General features: G+C 35.9%; 1 protein-coding gene across 5 annotated transcripts in view; it reads left to right on the forward strand.

Moving 5' to 3' along the window:
* The window catches only part of GABRB2 (gamma-aminobutyric acid type A receptor beta2 subunit), a 145,475-nt gene extending 127,130 nt beyond the window's left edge, over positions 1-18,345 (forward strand). For 2 of the 5 annotated variants that reach the window (XM_021410737.1, XM_021410738.1), the window contains exons 11-12: positions 8,485-8,535; positions 11,986-12,333. In XM_021410737.1, the coding sequence (XP_021266412.1) occupies positions 8,485-8,535; positions 11,986-12,333 (399 nt within the window). Of the gene's footprint in view, positions 1-8,484; positions 8,536-11,985 lie in introns of all 5 variants that reach the window. The other 3 variants (XM_021410739.1, XM_021410741.1, XM_021410740.1) reach the window with 2 other exon arrangements.

Consider the following 19,808-nt stretch of genomic DNA (forward strand, 5'->3'; position numbering starts at 1 on the left):
GTGAGGGTTTCATCTGCTAAACTGTTAAACAAGTTACTGTGATACAGCCCTTCTTGTTTTCTCTTGTATGAAGCTTGATTTCATCTTCAAGGATATAATTAGTTTAGCCAAGATCTAAATGTTGAGCCTGCACAACAGCCATTTTAATATATCTAATCTCTGCTATTATAGATCAAACAAAAAGCTTCTTGGTACAATCTCTCAGTTCTGATATATTTCCTGTAGGTTTCTTTAAGAATCTAATAGTCAAGGTGTTTTTCATTATTTTTTTTTCTCTTTTGTTGCCAATAATTTTAGCTTATCTGTTTCTATATTGGAATTGCAGCTTGGATAGGCTTGGTGATCACTCTGATGTGCTGGATGCATATTCTCTTCTTTGTGTTGCTTAGAATTAACAGTTTGATCAACTCTCAAGTATATTTTTCTGCATCACTAAATTCCCATCTAACCTGCTACTGTTATATCTTTTGGATTCATTGCCATTTTCTCTATAGTTGCTCATCCAACCCGTTTAATCCAGACTACTACATACATTAATCAGCTTCTGTGGAAGTGTGAGTAAGATGAAAATGCTTTTCAATATCAGTGATGATTGTGTAACCATTATTCTGGATAGATCAGAAAACCTCCATAATGGCTATCTAGTAATTTAATGGAAACCAAAACTACCATTGTAAAGAACATGATAAACCTACTTGGCTGAATGCAAAGCTGATTTATGTCCTCTTCCACCGCAAAGAAGCACTTCTGTAGTCTTGCCAGCTGTACATTTGACAAGGGTTTATTATGACGGAATAGCAGCTGTATACCATCCTCTTCCAAAGCAACACTGGAAGAGTGTCAGGCATTGGAGAGATCATACTGGCTGTGAGTATTGATATCAGTTCCTTCATCAAGGCTCTTGTTTTTAAAGAAAGGCTATAGTTCCATCTCTGGATAGAACACCTTATGAATCTTTTTTTGAACATCGGTGTCCAAAAATATCCAGGAATCCAGGATGTTAACTGGAAACAGGACATAGGATGTGGATTGTTTTAATCCAGATAGATAACCTAACAGAGGCATAATCAAATACTGATTTGTTGCATCTTGCCTTCCATTTCAAGTCCTATCTTCCTCATTTGTACCTGTGTTCTTCATGCTGTGTTTAAATTATTTCTAAATTATATTCATATTTTTCTTTATAGTTAGGTTAGCTATGTTTAGAAAGGTTAAGTGGTTATTGTAAATTAACATTTCCTATGTAAAATTTTTTATATTTATTCAAAGTAATTCATTTTGCCACTTCACAGAAGTGTTCTGCCTAACGTAAGTTTATCACTGAATGCAGCTTAAGAATGTTTACATTGCAGTAATAATTCACACCTTGAAGTTTCCAACCTAGCTTGAAGCAAAGAGGTGCAATGAGTGTGTACAGGCTTTATACCTGAAATACATGGTGACAAAATTAACATAAATAAAATTCTACCTCTAACATTGCAATCATGCTGTTGTTATTGTGAGCATTAGTACAAGAATTTTCCCTCTGGACAAGAAGTAAAATATGTCAGCACATTATGCAGTGCTTCAGAAAAACTTTATATAGAAGGTTTGCTCAGAAGGTAATGCCTCCTATTTTATTATGTTGGCCTGTGATGTCAGAAGCAGGTGTTGGTGGGATAGCAGTAGAGATTGAACCTTCCCACCAATATTCTGTTAAATTTTGTTGCTGAGCTACAGAGGGGCACTCTGACAAAATGGCATCTGCCATGGCAGTGTGTATGAAGCAAAGATGTGTCATTGAATTCCTCTACATGGAAAAAATGGCACCCACTGCCAATCATTGACGTTTGCTGAGTGTTTATGGAGACCAACCAGTGGATGTGAGCACAGTGAGGTGGTAGGTGGTGCATTTCAGCAGTGTCAATAGTGATGCGAAAGCCAAGTTCTGTATAGCCATGCACAGCTGTCTCACTACAAAATGAAGAGAGTCTTGATCATCTCATCCACACGAATTGGCTGATTACAACCAGGGATCTGTGTACTGAGCTGAATATCAGCTTAAATGCATTGGAAACAATGGTGATAGTGTTGGAATATCTCAGAGTTTACACCAGGAACAGAAAGAACACCATATGCAAATTTGCCAGGACCTATTGAACCAATATGAGACTGAAGATGACAGTTTCCTGAATCACATCATTAGTGGTGACAGAATGTGGTATCGCCACTATGAGCTGGAGTCAGTATGGCAGTACATGGAGTAGCGACATGCGAATTCCACATTGAAGAAAAAGTTCAAGGTAAAGTGATGTGTGCTGTGTTTGGGGGTAGGAAAGAGATCATCCTTCTGGATTTCCTGGAACTCAGACAAACCATCAACTCTGACTGCTGCATCACTATACTGACTAAGCTCCAACTTTAAGTGTCAGGCCAGAGAAGACGACAAGTGTTCTCTTGCAACACAATAACACCTGGCCTCATAACAGTTTGAAGACCTTGGAGGACATTCACTTGCTGTATAGTCTGGATTTGGTGCCTTCTGACTTCCATCTGCTTGGGCTGATAAATGATGGACTGTGTAGGCAACATTTCCCTAGCAATAATGCCATCATAGCAAGTGTGGAACAGTGGGTCACCTCTGCTAGTGCAGAGTTTTGTGAGCGTGGCATGCAGGCTCTTGTTCGTCTCTGGTGAAAATGCACAGCTAATGGTGGTTACTGTGTTGAAAAAATAATGTTTTGTAGCTGAGAATTTGCTTTATCAAATGGTGTTAATGTGCTTTGTTTCTGCTGTAGTTTCCATGGAAAAAAAGTAGGAGGCATTACTTTTAGAACAAGCTACATAAATTTTTTTTGTCAATTGTCTTAAAATAAATGTCAGCTGACATTGTTAACCTTTGCATATTTAGGTACATTTATATATTTTTTTTGTGGACATGACAACTTTTAAAAGAATATACTGCATGTATTTTTAAAACAGTGAATTATACTTTACGCAGTAATCTTTGTTATGTAAGATATTCTAAGTCAGCATGCCTGAAAGCTGCACTGTGTTGCTGTTACACAGTGCCAGGTCACAACCAACAGAAATCATCAGACTGATGACCTTTTTCTGTCAGAAAACTGGGTACCAAGTAGAGAACATGGAACTGAAATATGATTTTTAAATGATTTTAAACTGAATATTAATAGATTTGAATCACAATAAAAGTATTCTCTAGAAGAATGAATGTGGGGCTTAGGGATCCGAGTATTTAAACAAACACAGGTATCTTTGCTATTTGTTGCACTCCTGACCCAGTTTTTTATATCCAAATTAGCACAGTTGCTAAAGGAACTAGCAAGAACAGAGCATGTAAAAGCTTAGCCTGCCCCTCAACTGCACTTAACATGGCAACTTTCTTCCTCTGCAATTTGTTTTAGCTACTAATTGAGATTTCCCCGCGTCTCTGATCAACAAAATATGACCAAGTTTAGCCAGAAAAGCTGAATTATTCTCAGGTTTTTCATTTTCTGAGGACTCCATTGCATTATCAGAGCCCAAGACAAGCAAAAACATGCATCAGCCAATGTGGATCCACAGATATCTACACATTGGCCTTTGCAGGCCAACTTCTGATAGTTGTTAGTACGCTGCAAACTCTCCTCAGTTTTTGGACTATGGTGTAAAGATGCACTAATGTTGCTGTAAGCCTGAGATAATAGATCTTACTTCAGAGCAATGCTCATTAGCTTAGACTTGGCTGATGCTTTTATTTCTCCCCTGATTTAGTGCTGGAATCCCTCCAGCCTTCTCAGTTTACAGCAGTATTTGTTCATTTCTGTCTGAAGATATCAAGTAAATACACTTCTGGTTAGAAATAACTATTACAAGATACCCGAAAAGAATCAGGCTTTATTGCATAGAACAATACCTTATAACCAAAGCAGTAGATGTGCTTCTGGTATATGTGAGTAAGAAGATAATACAGTAAAAGCTTTTTTAAAAAAAGAAGTGTTTTAAAACACCTGTGCACAGACTCAGTTAGTGAACTGAACAGGATGTTAAAATGGTATAGCAACATGAAGCCCCTAAAATTTCAGTGTAAAATCTCATATCCTGGCTTCTATTTATCACTGGAGCTAGTGCTGCTACTGTCCAGATTTCAGTGAAAGTATTCTTCTTTCTCCTCCAAGGAGTTTTTCTTATATTTAAAGTACACATAAAACTGCATGAGGGCTGACTTTTGAGTCAGACACAGAGGATGTTCTTTAGCCAGTTTATTGAAAGACATGCAATAAAAGTAGAAATGGACTAGAGAAGCTCAGAGTTTCTCCTCAATTTACATTCTAGCATTATCAAGGAATAACTGCAAATGAAACAACCAGCAGCATGCAGGGTGCTCAGACAGCCTCTTCGTGTGTTGTTGAAACTGGGGGGGCATGATAGGAGTGAAATTTGAGGCAGTGCCAGTTTTAGCCTGCAGTACTTCGCAGAAGCAGTCAGAAGGTGATACATTTCCATGATCTGTAGCGTTATTCAACATGACATCTGAATAAAGGTCAAGTCGACTGCATGAGGGTTGCTTTCTGCAGCCAATCTCCTTTGAATGCCATGTTTAATTAACATAAGAATGCTGCATGTGCATTCCGTTTGTTGAAAGCAGGTTATCCCCTTTGCTTTCATAGTACATCTATAAATCTATCATCCAACAGTGATCCTGAATTAAATGCACTTTTGATTGGGGAAAAAAAAAATCCATTATCCATTAATATAATTATTAATATTAATTCAGATTGCAGACAAATAAGAACTTCATAAAAAAAGTATGATGTATGAACTAAGATGATATATAGTGAAGTAGAAGGAAGGTACATAGTTGCAGACTAGAATGGATGTCTGGCTACTTCATCTGGGAAAATGGTTTCCCAAAGCAGATGAGTTGTGAACAGTTTGAGAAAGTTTAATTGAATGGCCACGAGTCAGCCAATTTCATTAAGAAAAAAAAAGAAAAAATGTTAACTCCTTCTGATGAGTGTACTAACTGTTATGTGCTTGAAGATGTTACCTACTTGTGCTTATGAATTTTGAGATCACTGAATCATGTTATGCAAGGGTGGCAAGTGGTGAAAATATTCTGTAATGAAGAAGGTGGATGTTTGTCAGCCCCTGCTACCTTTGCTTTATCTTATTGACTAAGATAATCGTCTCTTTGGTTTCCTTCTGCAAATTAGAAGATTTCCTTTTGACTATTTTAGGGGAAATAAATTTCAAACAACGTACAAGTCATATTAGAAATATTTATAAACTGAATGATAGTACCCTGAACTCATAGACGTTACAAGTTCCTCTTCTGTAATTTCTGCCCATCTATGTAGTCTATTTGTAGCTGTTAATTACAAAGCTTTACCTTTTGTTGTGATCGTTTAGGCTGTAAAATCACGTAGACTGAAACAATGTAATTCTTTCAACAATAGTTTAAAAAAAATAATTGCTGTGTTACAACACTTAGAACACCCCCTAAAGATTTTTCATCCGGTATTTCAAAAATACTTTTTCCTCAAAACATTTATCTTTACTATACAGTAGGGGGTTGTTGTTGTTTTGGAGAAGAGTTTCATTTTTAAGATGCATTTTTAAGAGTTCCATTTTTAAGATTTTTAAGAAAGAATCAAGAAGTTGATCTGAATGATGGTTTTCCAGTCTCAGGGATGGAAAAGATGAAATGTGTACCTGAAATTTCTCAAAGGAATGGCAACTACCTTTAAATATCATCAATATGAACTTCATTTGGATGTGTAACATCCAGACCTTATGTAACATATTCCTTCCACTTCATGCTAAAGATTGCATTGGCCAAAACTGAGATGGAGGAAGATACTTCTCTATAGAATCACACTGCATTCTTGATTTGCCTTTCTTGGTTTTGCTAAGGTGCTTTACTGAAAAATAAATAGGTAAATGTATAGTAATCATAAAACCAAGGAAGTTTTTGCAATATTTTACAAGATCTTAGCTTAAACTTCAGGTTCAGGACAAGACAGCAGCAGGCTATTTTCCCATTTCTCTTTATCTTCCTCCTGCTTTTGCCTATTTGACTTGCTGGATTTTGGCTTAGAATGTTTCAATCCATGCAGTAGTTTGCACAAGTTCTATTTCACTATTTTGATTCAAATGTCAAGTCACAGATAATTCTTTCATTTTATTTGAGCACCTATTCTGGAATATCTCAAGTATAGAATCTTGAAAGGATGGATGCCAAAAGGAAGCATATGTTTTCAACCATTTCTCCAGAGTTCTACAGTACTTAAAACTAATTTACTGATGTGTTACTAATGATAATAATCAAGAAATTACATATGGTAGGGAGTAACACTAGATGCATAGAAACTGAATTATAAGTCATTAGAGAATTATTTACAGCTCTGTGTCCAGATTTCACATGTTCGCTGAGGTTTTTTTCTAAATTCTAATTGGCCTTCTTATTTCTTGCTTAAATTTTTAGGCTTTAAGAAGTTTGAGAACCAAAGTAACCTGAAATTATAAGTGAACCTAATTTTACTGTCCTCTGACTGCATACTTTACAACCTGACTCATATCCTAGGTGTATAACAAAAATTGAGTCAATTCATGCTAATGTGGTTTCATAAAGAGCTACTACAGTAACTGGCAATAGTTTTACATCTTGTACAGACAATGGAAATGCCATGTTTGTTAAATTCTTAAGGGCATTGTTTCCACACAGGGATATTTTGAATTATTAGGCATTTCTGCTTTATTAGTTCAGATACCATTCTCTCAGTGAATTTTCTACACAGTTGCAAGCAGGCGCCACTTGAAAATCATCAATTCCTTTTTCTTCCAGAGTGAAACTCACAGCAGCTTATTCAGGACTATCTACCTATGATTCTATGATACTTTCCACACGTTATCTTGTTTAGTTGGTGTGATTCCCAGAGTACAGTTGTTCCTAATCAATAATGCAATCCTTATTGATGAGGTAAAAGATCCTTATTATAAAGTGCATTTTGTACTTCCACCTAATATTGTCAGAGCTATTGAGGCTAGGCAGGAATGGGATGCAGGTGGTTTTCAAAGAAAAGCTCTGCTTCAGAGAGGTGGGAAACTCCTATGTATAATACTAAGATTTTTATCTCTACCAAATTAAATTATATATCTAGACCTGTAATGGTATCGTGTCTTTTACTTTCGTTGCTAAAGGGATACTTATTTGTGTTTTCTTAAGAATATTGTTTCACAGGACCTGTAAATACTGAACCTTAATCTCCAGTGTTAACTTTTGTAATGGATTAGCTATTTCTGTTCTCCTTTACTAATTTGCCTTAGAATTTTCTATTGGTTAATGGCAGCTTTATTTAACAAAAGGATATTTCTATGGAATTTACAATAGTTTTAATTCTCAAGGTTTTTCAAGTTGGAAATCTTAGTCATGCTGTCTGATGAACAGAATATGAGAAAGAAAATGAGTAAATGTTATGTATTTTCTGTTTATCAATACACATTTATTTCCTGCTGCAAAACTGTTTGGTATATCAACAAAACTATCACCAAGGTGCTGGTTTACTATATGTTAATGGTCTCAGAAACATGGTCATACTTGGAGGATTCCTAATGTACATATGTCTATCTGCATGTATAATTGTGAGTTGCAATTTCCTTGTACCTTATAGTTGCTGATATAGTAGCATAAGAGGAATTCCTCAAGATAGCCATCATTTTGGAGTTTCTAGATAGCAGGAAGTATATACAATGGTAACATTTCTACATTTTCCTCTGTATTCCCTTTGAGGCCATCAAAAAGGTCATGGCCACTTCCAAGGTTCTGGAATCAACTTTTCCACTGGTTGACCTGAACCTATAAGTGAATATCATTTATATCATATATTTTTTCATCCACCTTTAAGATTGATTTTATTTATTTTTATTTTTTAAACAAAAATACATCCTCTTGCATGGTAGCTGAGCTTTGCTCATTTCTTCTCCACTTCTGCGTTCACCTTTTTTTCTTTTATTTCCATGGCCCTTCCTCCTGCTTTTTCTTCATCTTTGCATCTTCCCTTTCTTCCTTGCCCTTGGGAATTTGTCCTTTAAGTTTGAACTCTCCTGTTCACCATAAAGAGTCTAGTTCTATGGTTGAACAATCTTTCAGCACCAGGAGATCTTTCTAACCTTCTTCCACCTCCTTTTGAAGTCACTTTTTACACTTACTTTTCCCCCAGAATAATTTTAACAATTATTTTCATATCATCATATCTTCCTTGGTCACAGTGACCAGCTGGAAAAAATACATTTACATCGCAAAGTTATGTTACCTTGAGTAGCAGGGCAAGGCAGTAATAGCACCTCTGAAGCCAGAATGTACTTATAATAATTGTTGGCTTAGAGGTCCCTGTATCTTTTAATTAGTTGTCCTATTAATACCCTAGAGTGCTTTAATTTTAAATGAAAGATAATAGCTGCCTTATCTCTAAGGAAACTGGTCTTGATTTTATTAACTTACAGGACAGAAGAATAATTGGCACATATCATTGTCCAGAAATGTATTCAACAAAGGTATCTTTCATTGTTTTCTAATATTTTTATCCTCAGAGACTTAAGATTCAGGTCCTTACCTCTTAATGGTCATTAAAGATCCCATGGCACTTTTTTTTATAGAGTGGTCATCTCAACACCAAGCATCTGGCCAAATATCAATTTCTGTAACTGTTCTGCTTACCTAACATCCCCCACCACCACTCACCCACCCCATAGTTTCAATTGGCTATGGCATTCTCCATTTCCTCGACTAAAATATAGTGTATGGCTCTGCACTGTCAGTCCCAATATTTTACCTCAGAGGTGATTGCGCTTCACTGGGAAGTGAAGTGGTTCTTCTTTCTAATGCTTGTAAAGCGCTTTGGGATCCTTTAGAATGGGCGGTGCTATGTACAATAAATGTAAACCATTACCATTCTATCTCAAGCTTCTCTTAGTCGCAAAAGCATGTTTTATTTAGAGTTGGGCGAACCTGCTTGGTGAAAACATTCCCAGCTCTCTAATCTGACAAGGAACCTGTTGTCAGAGGTTGAAAATTTAGGTTATTTTTTGTTGTTGTTGATATTGTTTCTTTTATTTTCACACTCATTTGTACTTCTGGATTGGAACTGCGAGTTCTTCTGATTGAGAATTCAAAATACCATGAAAAATGCAGTTCTTGTAGCTCCCAATCTACTGTTCCAGGTTCAGGATGGTCAGATTAATGCTAGCGAAGCACCTGAAGTTTGTGGTGTTTACATGGCTATTCTAACACTTGATGGTTCGCCCATCCCTAATTTTAGCTGTATTTTGCATTATTTTTTAGAAAAATTCTTAAAATATTGAGAAATGCTTTGTTCCAACTCTTAGATCAATGTGATATGTGCAGAAGACACTTTGCCCTAGAAGACAGTTGTAGAATATTGCTGAATGTTCTTTCTGCCCAGCATCACTAGTATTACTAACTGCTGCCAAAATTGCTAAATAGCTGCAGCAATTTTCTCTGTTAGGAACTTATATTCAGTAAGTTTCTTACTTCACTGATTTCAATGGGAAATCCAGTGTTGAATGAATCAAACCAAAAAGTCAACTGAAGAAATGATACAACCTGTACGCTAAAACATGTCTATATCAAACTCTGTCAGACTAAAATAACTTTTCTTGTGTTACGCAGAAAGAATATGAGTTTATAAAGAACACTCACATTTCTAATATTATGGATAAAAAAGATAAAATTTTTAGAGTAGATTCAGCCCATGAATATTTAAGTTGTGAGCAAATATGCTGATGCCAAAGTCTTTCCAAAGATAGTATCTTACAGTGCACAACACTGAGATGTAAATAACCCAAGCTCTAGGCTTTGAGTTAAAACCATTGTACTAGATGTTATGTCAAATTTCCCCTTGTGTCACTGGGACTAAAATTTCTCTTCACTTGTTAAGAATATGTGAAACTATACACAATGTAGTTTCCAAATGGCTTTGCACCCCTCTTGTAACATAATTTACCTACTTTCTTTTAAACGTTCTTAAGTTCAGGATACTGGAAGTCTTTTATTTCTGAGATCGTATGACAAAATTGACAGCTAATTTTGACTTACCCCAGAAATCTCTTCAGATTTTTCTAAATAACTACACTCATTGCAAAAATAAATAATAAATAAATAAATAAAAATCACAAGCTCTCTTGAGAAGTTTTATACATCTCTTTGATAAGTTTTCCATTTGCTTGCTTTTGTTTGTATTACAATAGCATAACACAGTTTTTTCCTTAATACTGTTTAGTGCAGATGAAAATTGATTTGATGGCCTTACTGTCTAGAGCACAATATTTCCTCACCATGTTCAATATCATGCTGCAAAGTCCTTAAAGGAGTTTGCCTTGAATTTCAACCCATCTTTTTCAAAGATTTCATATGGTTTTGATTGGAAGAGAGCAAAAATAGGTGATGTTGGCTATTTCACATTGAATCGCTACATTTAATCTAAAACTAAAATAGAAGAAAACAGAGGTGTGCAAACTCTCACAGATTGAGGAAAAAATGGGGGGAAAATCTGGCATCTCGATGGCATTTCTTAATGCATCGCTTGAACAGATGTAATCACTCAAATGGCAGTGTTTCAGTAGGTCCAATGTACTTTAGTGAATACCTGTGTTCCCAATCCATAGTAGTGTGCAGTGGATCCTCTTAAGAAATTAATATTTTCAACTCATCATGTCATGTGAAATCTTACAGAAGAGATTAATGCCACATTATTGTTTAGAAATCCAGAAAAGTCACAATTTGTGCACTTTAGTAATAATTGTAGTATATAATGAATACATGATAAACTGTTAATTTGGATGAATTATTCTTAAAGGAGCTCTGGGACAGTTCAGTTTCTTATTAGATGTTGAATGTATCTGCACTGACATTCAAGTCTGTGTAGTTATTTAGCTGCTAATTGCCCATTATTGCTTTTAAAAATATTCTGTTATGCTCTATGATTCTATGATTCTATAATCACACAATTCAAAATACATACATAGAGAAGAAGCTGAGGAGAATTAGAATTTGCTAGATAACATATTTATTTTCTCTAAATGGATTACTTTGAAGTTCTCCAATAATACTTCAGATCTAATTCCAGACTGCCTAGGAGTGAGTAGAGTTTAGTTCATCTTTGAAGTTCTTTTAACTTTCTAAGTTTTATTTACAAATTTGCATTATTTTTTTTCTCTCTGAACTGACTTAAAAAATATATAGTAATTGAAACTACCCATTGAAACAGCTGTTCAATGTACATTTGATGTGATTACAGTCTGAACTGTGTATGTATATATATTTACTTGCTCTAAATTGTAGGCTTCCAGTGTTTGGGTCTCCAGAGCATGCACACTGCACTTCTGTAGCACATTATTAGCACTGGGGAATAGGGATTCCACATAGGTATGATTACACTATGTCAGCATCTTTCCCAAGTAACCAGCAGTTCTGTTTGGAATATGGGGACTGACTGTTCTCCTGTGAATTGCTCAGGGGCTCTTTATATTGAGGCAGAGAGATTTTGTGAATACCTAAAGCTTTTGTCAGAGCAGAAGCTTTCATTTGAAAGAAACAGAACAAACCAAAGAAAAAAGCAGACCCTTTTCCATTTGATTTCTTTCCAAAATCCCCGAAAAGCACAATAATAGCTCCAGATATCATAACCAATAGCAGAATTCCACATTCAGGAGCTGATAATATACACCATTTCCAAGTATTGCTTCTACTCACTAAACGTGATATCTAGGGAGACACCATTTATTCTGTTATATATTTTCAGCCTTATTGCTACTTGAGTTTATAGATAACAATAATTAGTCGCAGCTATGCTTAAAGCCTTTCAGACAGGCTGGCATCCAAAGAATCAGTAGTTTTGGATCTAGCCCTTGTCAGCATGGCTTCAGTTTGCAACTGACTGGGCTTCCTTTCTTACCTTGTTAAATCTGCCTTCTTGTTTCTTACAGATGGACCCGCATGAAAACATTTTGTTGAGCACTCTTGAAATTAAAAACGAGATGGCTGCCTCTGAGGCTGTGATGGGGCTTGGGGACCCTAGGAGCACGATGCTGGCCTATGACACTTCAAGCATCCAGTACCGGAAAGCTGGCTTACCCAGACACAGCTTTGGTCGCAATGCCCTCGAGCGGCATGTGGCACAGAAGAAAAGCAGGCTACGGAGACGTGCATCTCAACTGAAAATTACCATCCCTGACTTGACTGATGTAAATGCCATAGATAGATGGTCACGCATATTCTTCCCTGTTGTTTTTTCCTTCTTCAATATTGTCTATTGGCTTTACTATGTGAACTAAGAAACAAAGCCACACAGGAAGCAAGAACTGGATTTCTCTTCAAATCAGTTGTACAGCCAAAAGTGGGACTTAGAAAAATTCTATTCAGGACAAAAAGTTATTTTAAAACACCTTAGTTGCTGGCCCACGCTATGGTCTGTTTTTATAACATTTTGGTTGTTTCTGCTAAATCATAAACATGTAAATTTGCAGTATGGACATATCCCCTTTATGAAAATATAAGTGTATTTCAAATGTGAAGGCAAATTAGATTCTGACAATCATCTCTGTCTCGCTGTCTCTCACAGCTTCTTTCTTTTAATGCTCATGTGAGTGTAGTGACACAAATTAGAGAGGCATTTGAGAAACAAATTTTAGTTTCAGCAGCAGTATATACCACTCATTCCCTGTGAAACTGCGTATCCAAGACATGCATGTACGCATATTAGAGTGTACTAAAATATTATCATGCTTATGAAACACACACTTTACCTTTTAAAGGTGTAAACTTGAAAACAAATAGTGCCTATCATCTTTCCAAGATGATGATGGTCAGAGGTTTCCCAACCGCATTCAGGTATTTCCTGTTATTTATTGAAAGAGCTAAACCTTTGACTGATAATATTTGGGTTGGGTGTTTGCACAGATACTGAAGCAAAAAGCACTAGTTTTGTTTGGGTTTTTAAGAGATAGCATATGCTCACAGTCCCAATGACTGTAGCTGTGATCAGTAGAGGAATGTAGCAATGGTATAAAGACAAGTTAAACAATCATGTCCTGAATGGGTAAATGTGCTATTGTTTTGTGTGGGGGAAGGGGAATCGTTTGTTCAATGTGCCAAAAGTTGGTTGGCCAATTAGTAGTTCTCTTGGTGGTTGAAGGAAACCAGTGGTGCTCTGCCATTCTACTGAAAGGTAAAGAGCAATTAAAAATAAAGCACCAGGGAAAGTGAAGGCTACGTATTTGTAAAAGTATATATATATACACATACTGTGCAAATGAATGTTGTCAGTCATAGTACGTCTTAGTCTGAAATATTCATGTAGATTTGTGAGATTTCTTTACAATTTGTAATCTTTCTAGTGTTATGCTTACCACAGTCATTATGCTTAACACCTAAAATCCAGATTGATTGAAGGTATCATACCTCTTTTAACAGCGAAGAACTGAGCATTCACATTTCAGTACAAAAATACTGATGAGTATTTTCTCAGTCTGGATTAGACAGTACCATTTCACTTTCTGTTTTGTTTCATTTAGTGAACAATTTTAAAAGGGAAAGATTTGGTAGCTATCACTTTAATAGTTTGCTTACACTATAGCATCATTGAATGGTTTGGGTTGGAAGAGACCTTGAAGACCATCTAGTTCTAACCCCCTGCTGTGGGCAGGGTTGCGACCCACTAGATCAGGTTGCCCAGGGTCCCATCTAACCTGGCCCTGAACACCTCCAGGGATGGGGCATCCACAGCTTCCCTGGGCAGCCCATTCCAGTGCCTCACCACCCTCTTGGAAGTCTATCCTAGGGTGTTTTCCACTGAAAAAACTACAAAAATTAATTTTTTCTTTAGGAAACTTACTTAATCTCTTTTTTTTCATTCCATAGAGCTTTAATCATAGAATCATAGAATCACCAAGGCTGGAAAAGACCTAGAATATCATCCAGTCCAACCATCCAATTTTATAGGCAAAGTAGATTTTGCCATTTAGTCCATTGTGGAAAAGTTTTCTGTAATGAAAAAAGAAAACTTTTCAGGAACTGCATAAAAAGTATAACTTTGCAATGGCTTCTACAAAGTTAAATTCCCAATCTTGTTTGACAGAAAATTTAAAATGAAGCAAAAGCCACATGCTACTGTATCTATGCTACCTCTCACATGTGTACCAGTTTCTGAAATGAACTCAAATTTCAGTACCTTCCAGATATCAAAGGAAATTTTTTCATGTGTAGATACTTTTTTCCCCATATAACTTTGGCAGTGCTTTAAAATAGTATAGAAGAATATTTTTGATAAAAATATTTTATTTGAAATTTTTGTTCTTGCTTTAAAAGAGTGATTTTCCAACAAGTTACTGTGCTTTTCTGCCCCCTTTAACAGATAGGAGGAAAACAGTTGTGGGAAATATAGGAGACTTTCTGACTTTGTTTTGGGCATAACACATGTATTCGCTTTTCAAATGAGAGATAACTGTTTTGAGCCTAAAAAGGGATTTGCTGGACATAGACACCACCTGTTGTTATCAAGGGAGTTGTGTATGTTCATGGGCTACGATATGTAGTCAAGCTTTCATCCCATGACAAACTTTCCAAGTCAAATTGTTGCTTTTTATTTCACATACTTACTTTCTGGCTGCATTTCATGCACAATGCAATAAGCTTTGCAGATGAGTGTGGAATTTCAAGTATGAATCGTGTTGCAATTTTTCCCAATTCAAAGAAAACTTCAAAAGTGCCACATCAAAATACAGAATTTCTCTTCAAAGTCTGTTCTTTAATAATGGTACCCATTATCATAAATAAAAGCCGTCTTATAGTATTCTACTGTAAAAGTTTTTCTTTCATTTCACAAATTGCTATCCATTCTTTGTGTAGGGCTGGGTTTGTTTTGCTTATACATTTGTTTCACAGAAGCATAGTGTGAATACAGGGAGCTCACAGCTTGTTTGTGGTCGATACTCCTCAAATATGAAACCTTACAAAGAATATGTTGTTTGTCAGCATTTACTGCATGAACTAGCTATGAAAACCAGAGACTGAAACCTCGAACTGCACATTAGTTTATTTGAAGTTATAGTATAAGCCATAACACACTCTGATGTCACTATTCAGAGCGTGAAAGAAAATGTTTGGTTTTTGCTCAGGTGTCACTAGGAAAGATGTATTACCTGGGAGGAAGGAGATCTTTCGCTTTTACTGTGTCCTTCTGGCTATTAATGCGAGATATATAATTAGTGAAAGGGAAGGTTTCTTCCAGAAATTGAGTGGTTGTCATTTTGTACTAAGGCTAAACACTGTGATACAAAAAGATGCGGGTACGAAAGGCTGGCGAGGCACTGTCAAGGGAAAAACTGAGTAGAACTCAAGAGCCCATGGTGAGCACTTACTCTTTTTCTGAGATACTTGAGTGAACGTGAGAAATTATGCCAACATACATGAGGCGTGGGTACTAATGTGCGTGCTACCCTCCAGGTAAACTAGAATAAATTTGCTTTTACTTTAGAACTGACAGAAAATATTCTAGATCCTACTAATTCTGTTGATTGTTGCTAGTCTCAATAAGCAAAATATGAAATTAAATTTTAGATGAATCTTGTAATATAATTATAGTTACACATTTTATTGTTCTAGACATGATAGCCAGCAATTAAGGTGTTTTTCATCTTATTGAAATGCATTGGCAAATTATGACTATAACATGGCACAGTTTTAATGAAATCTTTGAGATCAACCTGTAAATATCTACTGTATATGACTGCTAGTAAGTATGATACACATTCTCAGAACTGAAAATCCATGCAACATATTTCCATGTTTGCATAAGAAATGTTATGTTTCTATCCTATTGCAATTTAATGACTGGGAAGAAAGACTCAAGCAATGCCATTGTGAACATTTCTTTTCTCATTCCCAGGGGAGGAAAACAGATAACAGTATGTCACAGAGTTCTTCACAGAATTTTTACATTCTAATTCAAAGGATATAAAATCTGTAAGGTACAAAAGCACAATGCGTAGTGAAAATGAGTGGTGGTCTTGCACCTGGGGAGCAAATCCTTATTTCAGACAAAATATGCATTAAAATTAAGATTTGATTATTTTTCATTATAATTATTAGTCTGTGTTACAATTCTATAATTAGCACAGAACTGAACATAGGTGAACAAATGTTAAACATTATCCAACTATATGTGCATATGGACACGTGTCTGTATGGACATACGTGTGTATATAAACACACGGTGGGTATATATACACACACATTCATATGTTGGTGTGTTAAAGGAATAAGCTAATAATTCTTTTGTTTCTACCATCAACCAGTGTATGATTATATTTTTGAGAAAAAACATTAATGTATTTAAAAAAACAACTTACTATACAGGGTAACTGGGCATTTCTATATCAGCAGATCAATGCATATGATTCGTATGGAACATTGCACCATTTGACATGATGATAGTACTGTACCTCCTAGCGTCTGAAATTAGACTAGTCCTCACATTGCTTGCCTATTTCTTCTCTCTCTTTTTATAACAGCATTGTCCACTAGTAAGTTTTCAAAAACAACAGTTCTAAGGGAACCAAGGCAAAATGACAAAATTATTAACTATTTCTAGAAAATAATCTAGAGTGGGATGGCCAGGGTACAAAACTATATCAGTAGTGATCATAACATTTTGCTATGTGTACATAGAACATACAATGTGAGCAACCATAACTTAAGCTGAGCGTGTGTAAATATTATCAGATTTCTTAAACATTTTTAACTTCTAATTTGTACTTTATGGTAAGGCAAAAAGCTAATTCTATGGTTTAGGTTAATGTGTCCTAAAATTATGTAAATAATTAAATAAGCTGTAAATGAGCAGTCAATAGATACAGTAATTGTTTAGTGACTTTTTTTTACTAAGTACAATAACTGCAGTGCTCTAGCAGAGTAATTTAAACACCCTTTTGCATAAACAGATTTGGATACCAGATATAAAAAAAAATACAGAAAGTACTGGAGTGCAAAAAAACCATTTCAGCTGTATTACTGCTAGCACAATCGGTTCTTTTGTATGGTTAAACCGTTCAAGCAGTGGAAGACTGTAGTTTGGCACTCAGTACTCGGCATAAAGAAATAAGGCCTGATTTTCACATACAGTAAGGTACCTTTATGTTGCTCCTGTGAGTGGCGATGTGAAGGAATCCAGGGTAGGTGAGAATTCAGCTGTTGGTGATCTCATTACAGAAAGTCTGCATACTGCATCTCTTTCTGCAATCTGTATCTCTTATGGTATCTAATAGTAGACTTATAGTTTTTCTTTAGAAAAAAAAAATATATATTTGACTGTCATTAGATAGCATAGTCCCCCAAAACCAAAGAATCTTCACTCCAGAAATCGTTTAAAAGGGAAATCTAATAAGTCACTGCTTAACACCAAAGGTAAAGCTTAATAAAGTGCACTAGGAACTTTGTCTAAATTTTTAAGAAGCAAGTGGAATGTTGATCAAAAATACTGCCCTATTCTACTTTGTAAAAATAGTAATAATTTAAATGTCCATTAATATCAAATTGAACTAAATCATCTCTACAAGAATATGCAACACAAACATTTCATGAGTATAAAATTATTTTCTTTGTAAGTGCTTTGACAAAAAAAAAAAAGAAACTTAAATGATGAAAAATCTCACCTATACTTTCATACTAAGGGTTGTATTTTTTTAATGCTTTTTCAGACATAAGGTCATCTATTCCAATTTGATAATGTTTTGTATGTTTTCACTGTTAACAGTCATTTGACAAATATTCACCAGGCTGTATTGTTCATGGTCTGTCCTGTTACTTTCAGTTGAAGACAAAATGAACATCTGAAACATGATTAATTCTAACAAGCTGACTATGATTTGACTTCTATCACGTTTTTATTTGCATGGGTGTTTAAATGGTTCTGTTAGTACTGTCTTTGCACAGTTCTGATTTATCTTTTTTACTTAGTACTATTTACTTCATAATGTAGTAATCATCAGCCTTACTAATGACCTTGTAGCCTTTCTTATATGCACATAATGCACATTTTCCAATGGCTAGAAAATGCAAAATACTAGTGGATATCATCGCATCAGATCTTCATGTCTTTCTCAAAAGGACTGCTAACCTCTGGGATACACGAGGTAGTAAAATGATGATTGTAAATGAGTAGCACATAAGAGATATTTTCTTGAATTTAAAATTATTGCAGCCAGTTTCAGCATGTAAATATATAATAATGTTGGCTAGTGTGTAATTCTTGAACTAAAAAAATATAAATAAAGAAAACCTAAAAGATGTATATGTAGTTGTGTTATGTTGGGCAGGCTCTTTTCTCAAAGCAGGAGGCGACTTAAGGGTCACAGCTCCCATCTGAAGTGAGTGCCTATGAAATTTTGGGTTGGAAAGGGACTCAAGGAAGCTGGGTATTGAGGCATCAGAAATGTAGGTTTAATATGTGAAGGGGAACCCATAACATGGTATAGATTTGCCTATGCAGAGATTGGGAAGCTGGTCATCTCAGGAACATCAGCTGTGTACAATAAGATGCTGAACGCTAGTCAACAAGAAAATGCTGAGGAGGGGAGCACTGAAAATCTTTCCTCAGAAGTTTGGTAACTCCTTTGAGTCAAGTCTATTCCTGCTTACTTGCTGGTATCCTAGTTACAGAAATATGGCAGTGTCTGGTTGTGGTGGGATGGCATTTCCTTTTAGAGAAAAAGGTCTAACAAGTCTTATGTCTGTCTACGTGGTCTTAAGATAAGGAAAACTCAAGTTCTGTTCCTTCCTCTTTCCACTTAATGTCTAGCAGGAGAGAGTCTGGATGATCAAACTACTGATTCTTTCAAGACAGTGGAAATAGCATGTTTTCCTGTTGAAGTTCTTCTATTGCATAAAAAAAGATGCAGGATTAACAAACCAGGAACAGGGTGCTGTCAAGCATGCCCATGAGTGGCAGTCCTAAAGCTGTTCTACATCTGCTGCCTCTTTTGTACAAAATTTTATTAGCATTAGTGGGGACCAAAACCCGGGTCTCTTCTTGTGCTTGCAAGACACAGTGTCCACCGATGCTACTGTTTTGTTGCTTCTTCTGGCAGGTCTTGATCATCAAATAGAATTCAAAATTAATGTGTATATTTGCTCTGCTAAGGGAATAGTTCATGCCTATTAGTTTTTCTCATTACACGTCAGCCTGGACAGAAGCTCTATTAAAAGCGATTTCATATTTGTATTTCCAAACCCTAAATATTGCTATGTGGGGGAAATGTCAGGGTATTAATTGTAGCCTTATGCGTACACACCTGCATATCCTTCCACAACGTCATTCTCCTGCATCTGGCCCAACCAAGGGAAGCAGATGGAGAACCAGAAAAGAGAAAAAAAGCTGCCAAATCCTCATCCTTGCCTGGAAACACAGGTAGAAGTAGGTAATTCCTTCTGAATTTATCCACCAGGCTACCCTCTGTGCCCAGTTTTGCAACAGCACTGCTTTAATGACTGATGTGTTCTGTTGCACTTTTTTTGTGGACAAAGAAGCCCTTTTCTGTAGAGAAGGACCAGAGAAGAAGATGGAAAGACCTGGGAGTCCTGCACCTGGTTCTGGGGTGAGGAGATGCTTGTAGCAGGATGCTGGTTCTGTATCAGGAAACACAGAACAAGAGAAGTAAAATGTTCCAAATTTATGGAAAAATCAAGCATTGTTTCATCTCTTCACTCTTGAAAATGTATTTGCCTCTTAATCCTCTTGAATGGTAGATTTGAG

Source organism: Numida meleagris, chromosome 12 (assembly GCF_002078875.1).
Source record: "Numida meleagris isolate 19003 breed g44 Domestic line chromosome 12, NumMel1.0, whole genome shotgun sequence".
Classification (NCBI taxonomy): Eukaryota; Metazoa; Chordata; class Aves; order Galliformes; family Numididae; genus Numida; species Numida meleagris.